This window comes from Caloenas nicobarica, chromosome 2, assembly GCF_036013445.1.
Source record: "Caloenas nicobarica isolate bCalNic1 chromosome 2, bCalNic1.hap1, whole genome shotgun sequence".
NCBI lineage: Eukaryota > Metazoa > Chordata > Aves > Columbiformes > Columbidae > Caloenas > Caloenas nicobarica.
The window spans coordinates 159,659,368-159,671,979 of record NC_088246.1 but is presented as its reverse complement, the minus strand read 5'-3'; the positions used below and the strand labels follow the sequence as shown (position 1 = coordinate 159,671,979).

The 12,612-nt window shown below is 42.8% G+C and overlaps 1 protein-coding gene across 3 annotated transcripts in view; it reads left to right on the top strand.

Annotated features, from left to right (window-relative positions):
- The window catches only part of COL22A1 (collagen type XXII alpha 1 chain), a 237,834-nt gene that overhangs the window by 130,219 nt on the left and 95,003 nt on the right, over positions 1-12,612 (top strand). For all 3 annotated transcript variants that reach the window (XM_065627435.1, XM_065627434.1, XM_065627436.1), the window contains 3 exons: positions 1,094-1,147; positions 6,070-6,123; positions 8,528-8,572. In XM_065627435.1, coding sequence (XP_065483507.1) covers positions 1,094-1,147; positions 6,070-6,123; positions 8,528-8,572 — 153 coding nt within the window. The remainder of the gene's footprint in view (positions 1-1,093; positions 1,148-6,069; positions 6,124-8,527; positions 8,573-12,612) is intronic.

The window sequence follows — 12,612 nt, the reverse complement described above, 5'->3', positions numbered from 1 at the left end:
AGCTCTGTGACTGTTCATTAAAATGGGGAAGGTGACAGTCATGGCAGCCTGTGGTTTGGGACCCACCGCTGCGGCTGTGTTGGTTAATAGCTGCAGCTGCAGAGCTTGGCCATTTGTTTCAAGTCTGGCCAAGCGTCATGGGGTAGTGGGGCCATCTTGTGCTTCCACAACAGACAGGAGTGAGACAAATAGATGCATCAGTCACAGAAGCAAGGACCTCAACTCCGCTTGTACGCTGCTAAAAGCTAAGAGCAAAGGAAGAGGTACAAGGTTAGCTCAAAGAAGGATGAAGCACACCAAATATTTCCTGTAAGATGACTACATTTGAGGCATAAAACCACAAACACATTTTCCAGAATCTTATATAAGTGTGTTTTATAGATTTCCCTCCTTTCCCCTTGTTTGATCACCATCCCTTTGAATTGTCTTCATCCTGATGGTGGATTATCATCTTATTCACTGTCCCTTTGTTGCAGTCAGTTGGTACTGACTGGCAGGACTTGGGGAAAGGACTCTTTGGAAGGTCAGGCACATGCAAAAGTAGCGGTACGCAGCAGACAAACTCTTTTTTTCCTGGCACATTCTGTTTATGCTTTGTACCACACTGTCTCGCTTTGGAAAAACTGTGATAATTTTCCCATGCAACTTCTAGAACTGATGCAACTTCTTCACATCAAACATGGCTCAGTCTGAGATCAGACAGTAACTTACTTGGACTTGGACTTGTTTAATGCACTAAAAAGTCACCATTCCAGAGCAAATGTATTATTCTGTCTCCAAGGAATCCATGTTTGTAGATTGTAGTGGATGCAAGCTGTTCATAATGTAGGGAACTCATTTTTTGCTACTTAGGTAGTTGAACTTGGAGAACATAAGATTAGCTGTTTCAGTTATCAGTTTGTCTCTTTCTGCTTTTATTTTTGCAAAGAAAGCATAACACAAACTTTCAGATCTCTGGATAGTGGTACACAGGTCTGTACATATTGGATAGAACTTCCATTTCTAAAACTGTACATAGTGACTACTTTGAGCTATGCTGGCCTTTATGTAATAAAAGATTAGCATTTACCTTTGAAGTTGCTGTTGCTTGCAGGGTGAACCAGGACAGCCAGGAGCATTTGGACTGCCTGGGCCACCAGGTCCAAAGGTAAGCTTCAATTTCTTCTTTACGTGGACTAACTTTTCATGTGTGTTGATTGCTTTAATTACTTTTTGTTTATGACTTTTGATATTCTCACTGGTGAATGATGAAACTCAGAATGCTCAGTTTCATCAGGAGTCTGCTAAGATACTAGCAATTAGGCAAGACATAAAAAGAAGAAATACTTTTAGTTCAATTGATAGCATAGATAGAGAAGGTGAAGAAAGCATGTTTCGGGGCTCATAAGCCTTTCTTCATGTCTTAAGTAGGCCTTCCCGACTCTCACAAAGATGCAGGTAAGAATTATTATACCTACTCTACAACTAGAAAAAAAAAATAATCACAGAGAAATCCTAGCCTGGATGATTGCCTATTTTGGGAACTTCAGTTTTGCACCAGTAGACAGTGGCAAATTGAGACAGAACTTCAGCCAATGCTTATATCACTGGGTTTTCTTCAAACAAGGTGCTTCTGAATGGGGATCTGTTGCATCTTGTCTGAGCATTAGAAATGTGCCTAAATTTTGAAGCCCTTTTCATGAGAAATTCCTTGACCTCCTTTCTAAGTCTCCACTGTCCTTGCCTTGTTCCCTGGTTACTGACAGGATAACTACTCATCTACTGGTTTCAGTCTTGTTGCTGTAACACAAAAAGTAGGTGGTGCACTAGATTGACAAGTGTGTTTTCAGGGGCATCATGCACAGCAAGTTCAGCTCAGCCTGTAAAGGTGCTGCAAGGTCAACAGACTGACTGCTCAAGCTTACTTTATCCAGTTCTGGGTTCTTTGAGCATCACATCTTTCTGGAAGAGCCATATCTGGTCATGTAAACCTCCCATTGGATTCACTGATGCCTTTGTCCTCAAACAGGACATCAGCACCTGAACACCTTGCCAGATATAGTCCTCATTGTCACTTGGCTCTAATGAGAGGACTCTATGAAGCAGTTCACTTATATAGTTCCTTCTGGGTTCCTCAGCTATGGAGAGGTGCTTTTTCCAATATGTCGCTTTTTTTTTTTTTTTTTTTCTTTTTCAAAGAGGGAAATGTTCATCGCTTTCTAAAGTCTCACCAGGAGAGTATCAAAACTAATGGTGTGTTTGTGGATTAGTGGAAATACTTGGCAGCCATCCCATGGTTCTCTGCAGGAGCCATGTTGCCTTCAGCAACACGGAGGGGTTGACTGTGGAAGCTGCACGGCAGCGTGTTCAACAGGGGATAAATGACAGCTACAAAGCAGGGCTGGGCTGGGCTGGGCTGAGGCACTCAGGATATTGTTTTGTCCTTCAGTGGGATTTGGGATTGGTTGAAATGAACTGGATTTGTTACCCACAAACCCCTGCGGCATCTCTCCTATTGTATAAATAAATGCATATTTTCTCTCTGTCCTGCACATTTCCCATAGTGGAATTACAAACCGGTAGACTCTATGATGCTCCTTGTGGTGTGAAGTTCCTCACCCTTGCTTTGCAAAGCTTTTACAAGCCAAGCTAAACTGAGGCATCTACATCTACCTCCAGAAGGGCTTCATCCTGGAAAATGCTCCCTATTTCCCTCCAGGATCGTCAGGCTCATGCAGTTCAGCCAAGAAATGTGGCAATGCTGAATAGAAGTCCGGCACTATTGGCCAGACAGGATAAGTGCTGGTGGGGCTGGACCTAAAGACGTCTGACCAGACAGTGCCAAGTGCTCCCAGAGAAGAGGTGAGCTTGGCTAACCCCAGCCTCTCAGCTACACTGGCTGAATATAAAATGATCCTGTGCTTTCACAGTGGCACTTATTTACTTCAACAGATGTTCTGGCTATATGCAGTGTCCTTGAGCTGGATTCTGGCCTGAGCTATTTTAAGAAGCAATCCTGACTTTGCTGACAGGGTTTTAAAATCTAAAACATGAATCCACACTCTTTTACTCCTCGGTGTAAAGCCCAGCCACCTTGCCGGTGTGGAACGGGGTGTGTAGAGATGGGTGGATTGGGCAATCAGGAAGGTCACATCTCCAGTTACTTTTGTAATTATTGTATTGTGCCAGATCACTTATTTCTATTTAAAATTATCAGCACCAATACAGTAGCTCTGGGCTCTACCTCAGGCTCCATGGAGTGCTACTTTGCAGTTTCTCTGGTTGGTTGGGATGCGATTCTTCTCAGTTCAATCCATCTTCATTTGCATCAAGCCAGGCAAGTGCAGTTCACGCTCAGCAGCTCTACATGCACCCCAGGAAATTCAACCCCTTCGTTATCTGCTTGGCTGAGGGATTTCTAGTCTTTTGCCTCAGTGGGAATTGCAAGCACTTTCTTTCTTTTAAGGAACTTTGACATAACTCATTAATTGTGTGAAGCTTCCAGTAGCAGAGATAAAGGTCCTGGAGGCTGCTGGTAATAGGACTTCAATCCACAGAGGTACGGTAATGGATGATGAGTCCATTAGAGTACATGGACAGGTTACAGGAATGAAATGACCTCGGTCTGTCATCTCTGATTTCACAGCTTTTGCTGCTCAGCAAAGTCCCCAGGGGAGATTGTTCCTAGCTCAGTGCCTTCATTGTAAAAATATATGGGGGTTTTGGTGGTTTTTGGTTTTTTTTTGGTTTTTTGGTTCTTTTTAATCAAACTTGGTCATAAACTTCATTGCTCACCAATAAGGATGTATGGTCTTGCTGGCTATGAGTTGGTGGAAGCAATGAAGAGCACTCAAACTCAGCCTTGTGCTAATCAGTGTTGGAACTTCTGGTTATAGGAGATGCCACAGTGGTCTGAGATGGCAAGAAATATCCTCTGGTCAGTGGAGAAAGCTCCCACATAAATATGTAGGACCTGGCAGGTTCATTTAAAGAAGTGAGTGTAGAGAGAAAAAGCTATAGCACAAGTCACTTGCTGTGTATTATAGCAGTGAAACAAAGCTTCAATTTTTGAGACCATTCCCGTTAGCCTGTAAAATCCTTCAGCAAATATTCAACCTTTTCCTTCTTTGTTTTCCTGTATCTTTATTAAAAGGTTAAAGAGTTTTTGTGTGGCTGTCATTGTTATGGCATCAACATAGCTATAGCATTCCCATCTGAACTGACAGTTATCTGCGCTTGATAGAAAAAACAGAGGGAGAGAGGAAAAAAAAAATCAAGCCTTTGAAATAGAAAGTATTAACCAAGAGTTTCATTTTGACAAATTTCCTTCTTGTTCACTTCAACTGTCGAAGGTCTCACGCTTCTCTGGTTTACCAGACATGATGTCAGCCCAGGCCTTGAGTGGGATCAGCAAGTCTTATCTAGACAAACCCAGTTTCTCTATTTATAACTTTTTCTGAGTGTTATAACCACATTTTATGTAACAGTACTGAGTTGAACTTTGACAATTCGGACAACTTGGAACAGGCCTTTATTTCTGTATGGCTTTTGCCTAGATTTTGAGAGTAATATTTTTCTGTAAGGTGGAAGGCAGAGATTAAGTTCATGCCTGCTGCTCTCCCTCTGCCCTTAGAGGACTTGCACCGCTTCCTGACCTTGCAGAGATCCTCAGGTGTCTGATGTTGTAGAGATCCCAGAGCCACCTTTGCTTGTGCCTCAGCTCAGCTCTTGTTAACCTGTTTATGAATCTGCCCCCCAAGTTTGATATGTGGTTCACTTCCATAATTTACAGGAGTCCAACCACTTTACAGCTGGGTTGATGAACTGCTCACAAGCTTTAGGGCACAGTTTCATCTGCTTTAGCAAGTCCTGTCCTCTCTGGCAGAGGAAGGGGACAGTTTTGGCAACGCATTCCTTAAGGTAGTGGTGAAACAGTAGCCAAGTACAGTCTAGCCAGCCTGCCAGGTCTGTGCTTAATGACTGCTCCAAATGAGATTGTAATTTGGGCTAAGGCAAGTGTAAACAGTGGTGTGACATGACCAGTCTCCTGGGCACGTGCACTGGGACAAAAAAGCCTCAGTTCTGCAGTTCTGCTAATGATTAATTGCATACAGATCTTGCCTTTTTTTTTTTCTCATAAGAAACATCTATTAATATGAAATGTAGCAATGATTTAAAAATACAATCTTGATCTGTTTTGGAGCTGTACCCACTATAGCCACCCAATACAGGAGTTAACCAGATGAGATTGGGGCGGGAGGGAAAAGGAAGTGAGATAAGTAACAAAATAATCAAACAAGTGATACAAGATACCAAAACCAGTTCTCATGGTCGACTTGTTAGGCCCAAACTATCTCCATAGGATGCCTCTGAGGGCTGAGCCCATTCAGCTGAGGATCGAGGCCATTTGAAGACATCGTAAGGCACATAAAAACAGATAGTGAGAGTGCTCTGCATTTGATTTTTGCCTTCTCAAGGGAGAGAGTCAGTGTGCAAATAGCTAATGGACTGCTGAAATGTACCTGACCCTCTTGCGTTCCTCCCACTTATGCTGAAAATAAACACTGGAGAATATTGTTCTGATCTGTTTCTATTAATTTACTCTTCAAACTATATAACATTTCAAAGTTTGTCGTTTATAAATGCTGGGATATAGACTTTGCTGCAGCATTTACAGCAGTGTATCCCTGTGTTGTGTTCCACCAACGCTGCGTTCAGGAGCCGAGACAGAGCTCCATTACCCAACACACAACATGCAGGCAACGACTCACATTGCCAAAACTTTTGAAATAACCCGTAGAGGAACATATACAGGAGAGTTTGCCTTTGCAGGGCAAGACTGAAAGCAGAAGAATAAAACTTGCTAATGTCTGAGCGCTGAGGGCAGAGGAAAGCATTGGGGTGGCACTTTGGGTAAGTAGCTGGAAAGTCGGACACTGCTCTTTGTATTAGCACTGACACAGTCAAGAAGCCTCAAGAGCTCCCTGTGAGCCCAGGATTGCAAGCTACAGTTCTGAATAACTGATTTTATTCTTGGTCTTTTATGTGAAACAGTTTCTGGTGTTTTACTAAATCTCAATTTCTTGCCAGGGATCTGAGGGAAAACAGGGTCTTCCAGGAATTAAAGGCTACGTAGGTGCACCGGTAAGTCATGGCTGTTATTAAATTTTTGACACTTTAGAAACTTCCTCCAGTTTTTCAGTGTGTTCTGTCCACCTATGTTGTTAGATTTTTTTAATTATTAAGAGTATATGGTATGTCTGACCACTTACCTGTACTGTGTCCAAATAGTGACAATTTCTTGACTTCATTGAATTTCTTCTGACTTCTTTAAAAGATAAGAGATCTGTGGCCAGTAGAGAGATGTCAGTAAAAATGACTTGATTACCAAGATAACAGAGTAGAAATGACTCGATTACCAAGATAACAACTGGTGATTTTGTGATGCTCCCACTGTAATGCAGTTGCTTTGATCTGTGTTGATGCACCATTTATATGGTGCTTGAAAACTTCATCATTACTCCAATAAAAAATACCAACTCTCAATAAGTTTCCAATCATAGTTTCAAAACTGTCAGGGAATAGCCTTTGGGCTCAGGGCAGAAGCCTGCTTGACTGAATGGACAGCAAGATCAAAATAAGTCAGATTCTATCAAGTTAGCATATCTGTCTTGTGGTCTCAACTTGGTGATTGTGGAGGCAGTCTCTAAGCTGGTGTTGTAAAGGCTGATTGGATTTTTCTGAGGTTTAATGACCCGACTGTACATCAGTGCACTTTAGCAGCGTACCAGTCATGCTCATGCCCTGAAAGATTTCCCCGTACCAGTGAGGACTTGCTTTACAAAATGCTACAACGGAGTCCAATGTGTTCTGAAGAGCTTGAGCACTTTTGTCTTGGCCCAGGTTCATGCTGTTTCCCTGTATGGTCTAAGGCTGAATAGTATTAGGCTTGAAGATGATATGGGGGTGAAATGAACATGGGATTGGCACTACCACTCCATGTAATATACTCCTGCAATATTAATGAAATAAATTGACAAAGCTATAAAACCACTTTGCTCCTGCTGCTTGAGTCACCTTTTTGTGTGAGAAGCATATCACTCTTGTGGTGCATGGTCTTTGAAGGTCCTGCCCTTTTCTGCCATAGGACTGATGTTTGTCTTTGGCTGCTGAGGAGGACCAAGGTAATAATCATCTCTGTTCAGTCTACATGAGGGCCCCATTGTTATTAGCCCATTAAAGGAGTCACGTTTTTAAACCTCCTGCCATTTGCCCTTTGGAAATAGTAGAGTTATTTCTTTGCAGTGTGGGAAGCTGTGCAGGCTCAGTTTGGGTCGTTAGCAACAGACATGGCTGTGCAGAGTTTGCTCACAGTCAGCCATGGCCTTAAATCTGAAGATCCTATAGGCCAAATAAACCCAGACATGCAGCTCTCACTAGCTTGGAAGTAAACCTCCACTCTAGTGTAAATTGAAGTTTAAATAAAAATGTATTATTAGAATAAGAAACATTTTAAGCTTTGGCAGGTTTAGAGAGGTCACTACTGACTGAGCGTATTCGTCTGCCTGTAGCCTTTAGCTGGTTGCTCAGTTGTTAATAAAAGGTAAAGTACAAGATACTTTCTGTGCCAAGGGGAGGTGGAATCTGTTCCTGCCCGTTGAGTTGATTGCTTGTATTAGTGTTGCTGTCTTTCATTAGACTAAGCCCCAAAAAACACTTCTGGTGTACCTGGGAGGAGATGAATTATGCAGTCCAGAGGAATGCTGGCATTGGATTCACAGCACAAAAATGTGCTTGGACCTCCAGAACAGGGATTATCTGGCATTTGCCAGTTCTCAGAGGTACCTGCTGTCCACCTAGCTGTTGCATTCAAAACCACCAGGAATGGACATTCTTGCTTGTTTATGCAATAGATTTTTTCCATCAGTATTGTCCTCTACCTAAGTCCACATCGTTTACGAGCAACATGAAAAATGCAGAGCACTGGTTGTTTTCCAGACCATCTGCGTGTGTGTTCCCTGTCCCTCCACACTGTTGTTGGCAGGATAGTCATGTGTCTGCGGGCAATATGATATTACAGATGTTCTTGGGCCCACAAGTCATTCCTGCTCCGTAAGTCTGCTTAGACCATGCTCGTGGCCAACTTTGAAGGTTGTTAATACGGAAAATGTCCTTGAGGTTCACTTGAATAGATTGTGCAGACGTGCAGAGTGGTTTAGAATCATAGAATAGAACCATAGAATCATTGTGGTTGGAAGACACCCTTAAGATCAAAAGTCCAACCGTAACCTAAATCTAGCACTAAACTGTCCCTAAGAACCTCATCTATATGTCTTTTAAACATCTCCAGGGATGGTGACTCCACCACTGCCCTGGGCAGCCTGTTCCAATGCCTGACATCCCTTTCCATGAAGAAATCGTTGCTAATATCCAAACTTGAATCTTCCCTGGTGCAATTTGAAGCCATTTCCTCTGACTAATTAGAGGAGATAACTATGCCTCTACTTGGACTGAGTTTTATAATCTCTTTTTTTCTCTTTATTTTTAGGGTCTACAAGGAGAAAGAGGAGAAAAGGGAACGCGAGGAGACAAGGTATTCCTGTTGCATGCTAGGAAAAGCCAGGCTGTTCTTTGCCTTTGCTCCTTAGGTGGGGTGGGCTTCCAGGCCAGCAGCTCTGGAGGGTGATTGATGATGGAGGTTCCTCACCACACTGCATGTCCCAGTGCTATCTGGGAATGACCTTCCATGGGAGCACAGGAGGGCTTTGTGGATCTCTGCTGTATACTAAACACACATCTAGGGACTTCTTGTCTGTTTGTATCTGGGGATGGAGGAGGGAGAGGAGGAGTGGAGTGAAGGTATGCCACTGGGGAGATCCAGCACGGTGTCCACACTGTGTGCACCACCTGAGAGTTGTGAATGACCACTGAATGCTGCTGACAACATCTACATCCAGCATTTCCCCATCTCACTGCAGCTGCTCAGAAGATCCAGCTTCCTACGTGTCTGTCTTCCCCCATCACCATAAGTTCTGTTTTTAATGAGTACCACGTAGTTTCTCTGTTAAAGGCTTCATCCACCTGGTTCTCCTGCCCAGTTCTCTGTTCTTGCCTGTCTGGGAATTGCTGTTTTACAGAGCACAGGACACTGGGATATGAACCATGTTTATGGTTCAACAAAGAGACCAAGTGCCTATTATACCTGGAATAAGCATTTAAAAGGAAAACTGGACAGACATCAAGTATTATTTCAGTTTGTTCATTGTCTTGGGAGAGACCTCAGATATGCATGCAGGTGCTTCCGCTGCAGACCTGCAAGACAGTGCTCAAGGCTCCACAGAGATGCCTTCAAAAATGCATTTTGCTCTCCCTGCCAGGAGAAGCAGGTGCTGGTCCTCTCCTGCCCTGACAAGCAGCGGAACATGGGGGGATCACCAGGCCCTCAGTCTGACAGGAGCTGCCCTTTTTGTCATGCAGGCAAAACAGGCAGCAAGGCCTTTCTTGCTAGCTCTGGGTGGCTTGCAGCCCTTTGCAATGCCCTGTCTTGCTCTCAAGCTGGTCCTGAGACAGGAATATCTCAGTGCTGATCTGGTGGCTTTGCCTGTGTTCAAACTGTCTTTAGTGGTATCTGTCTGTGTGTGTTCATGCAAAGGAGGGAGTTATTAGCTTGCTAGCACGGCCTTGTTCCCATTTCTCACTCTCCATCTCCTTCTAGAGAAGAAACCCAGAGATTTACACTAGGCTACTAGGAAAAATGGTCAAACCCTCAGTTTAAGATATTGTGCTTTGCTTTACCATGTGCTAAGGTGTCTGTTCCCTGTGTCCATTTTGTTGTTTATGATGAAGTAACCATGACCATGTTTCATATTATCTGTCCTCGCTGCTGCAGCAGGAGTGAAAGGCTGGATCATACTTTATCTTCCTCATGCTTTTGCCTCAGCCCTTTGCAGGACTGGCTCAGTGTGTTGTGTCTAGCCAGTGCCTCTGCTGCTTTTCTGGAGGTGAGGTTGTCTAATCTGCTGAAATATTTGGCTCCCGGAAGAAAATCCATCTTTCTGACATCACTGTGATGGGAGACAAAGCTGGAGCTGTGTGTGGGCAGGCAGCTGACTAAGCTAGAGGAAGATTAAAGTGGGGAAGAAGTGAATTAGGTTTTGTTTCATTAGAAGGATTAGAAGGATATGCACAATTAGAGCTCCTCATTTTTTTTTTTTTCTTCCTGGAGCAGCCAGATCTCTGCTGTAACAATTTTACTTTGTTTTTTTTCAACGCTGGTCTCAGAGTATCTAAACTTTTACCAGTCATTACCAGTGTGAAAACTGTGGGCGTAAATTCGATGGGCCAAATATTTCCTTGTCTGCTCTTCAGTCTGTAACTTGAATACTGACACCTACACAACCTGTGTTTCTTTGTGCCTGAAAATTGTTTATTATACCAGATGAGAGCACTAGCCCATGTCTATTGAATATACACCCTAGTATGTAAAAAGGCTAAATACATCTTGCTGCTATATTGCAGAACCTCAGATGTAAATAGTGAGGTTACTAAATCCAGTATTATCGGTTAAACTCGCACTTTAGGGAAGCTTCTGCACAGCGTGAGTGGTGTCTCGTGTCTTTTTGCACCCAATAGGCTCACTGTAGACCCCAGGACAGATTCTGCAGAGATAAGTGTGATGTACTTCCCTGCCAACATAAGCCATATGTGATACTTGGCATGTTAATTTAAGCGTGTTCAGCGTGACATGGGACATTACTTTTGCTGCATACGCATGTACCCATCCAATAGATCCATGTCCGTTGTGTTGGAGAAAAGCTCATGTAAGGAGGCAGTGGTGCTGGTCTGCTGCTGCCAGGTCCTTCTGTGCAGTGGGTTTCACAGAATGGTTGGGGTTGGAAGGGACCTCTGGAGATCATCCAGTCCAACCCACCTGCTAAAGCAGGTTCACCAGAGCAGGTCACACAGGAATGTGTCCAGGTGGGTTTGAATGTCTCCAGAGAAGGAGACTCCACAGCCTCTCTGGGCAGCCTGGTCCAGGGCTCTGGCACCTCAAAGGAAAGAAGTTTCTCCTCATATTCAGATGGAACCTCCTGTGCTTCAGTCTGTGCCAGCTGCCCCTCATCCTATCATTGGACACCACTGAAAAGAGTCTGATCCCAACCTTTTGACACCCACTCTTCAGATATTTATAAACACTGATGAGATCCTCTCTCAACCTTCTCTTCTTCAGGCTGAACAGACCCAGCTCTCTCACTCTCTCCTCATAAGAAAGACGCTCCAGACCCTTCATCATCTTTGTAGCCCTGCAGACCATCTTCGTTTGCAAATCATCTCTTTTTTTTGCCCTGCAGACCCTTGTGAGGTCATTTTTTTCCAACAAATGGTTACATTTTCTAACTGGTAGAGGTCAGAAAACAGCACTAAAGTTTGTGTGGAATTAGGTTTTCCCCCAGTTGCTTACAACTCTTCGCCATTTTGTTCCACTGGTTAAAAGAAGAAAAGCCAGTAGAGCAGAGTGGATGGAAAGGGAGTCTTGAAGTGAAAATTTGCAAATGAAACTTTTATTGGGGTTTTTTTTCTTTCTTTTTGAAAAATGACAACAAAACTTTCCCTAGTCTTTTTTTAAATAATGGAAAAAAAAATATAATGACAGAGTTTTCTGGAGAAACAATGGAAAGCACAATTGTTTGGGTTGTTTTCAAACAACTTTATTGTATACATTTGTATAAATAGTACATTTGGCTTTCCCTGCCCCCATTACTAGCAGTAAGAACATTGACACTTTTCTATTTTGCCAGCTAAAACAGCATGTGTGAAGTACTCATTGCTGCATTGTATGGATGTTAAAAATTCTCCTGAGAATACACTGTGCACTTTATCAGTGATCCACCAGACTGCAGTTTACTGAAAGTGTCAAATTCAGGATACTCGTAGCTCAGTCAATGCAAAGGAAACCATGAATGTGGAAACTATCACCCCAAAAGCAAATAGATCTGAACATCTGACGCTGGTTTTCAGCTGCTCTTTGTAGAGTACAGGTCTCTAATTTCATTCCTGGGATGCATAATTTTGAAATACTATTTCTATTACAAGACTGATTGACTTCCTAAAGGGGGACAAGAAATAAATTGATTTGCAAATCCATTTCTGACTTGCTGAATCAATATAATTTTCAAAAGCAGCTGATTAACTCCAGTCCCATAAGTGTGGGTTTGCAGATAATAACAGAGGTCTAAGAGGGATCCTGTGTGATAGTAATCAAAATTGAAATGTCTGAAACATTTAAATAAATAGAGTAAAACTATTATTTTTCTGTCACTCCTCGTACTTGTAGAATTTTTCATGGTCATTTATGTTAACAGTGGTACTGTGTCTGTATTTAGTAATTTGTATGCAGCTGTGTGTGCAGGATCCAAGCAAAATCAGCCTTTCATTTTACAGAGGTTTCAGTGTTTACACAGTAAAATAAAGTCCCTATTTCAAAGAATTTTAAACTAAAGAGGCTGGAATGGGCAAGGGCCACAATCCATATGAGAAAAGTAAAGTTCAGCAGGAGCGTGTCATTGGTTTGGCCATCATCTCTATCATGGAAAGACCTGGATTATAAAGTATGGAATATTTTAACATTGAGCA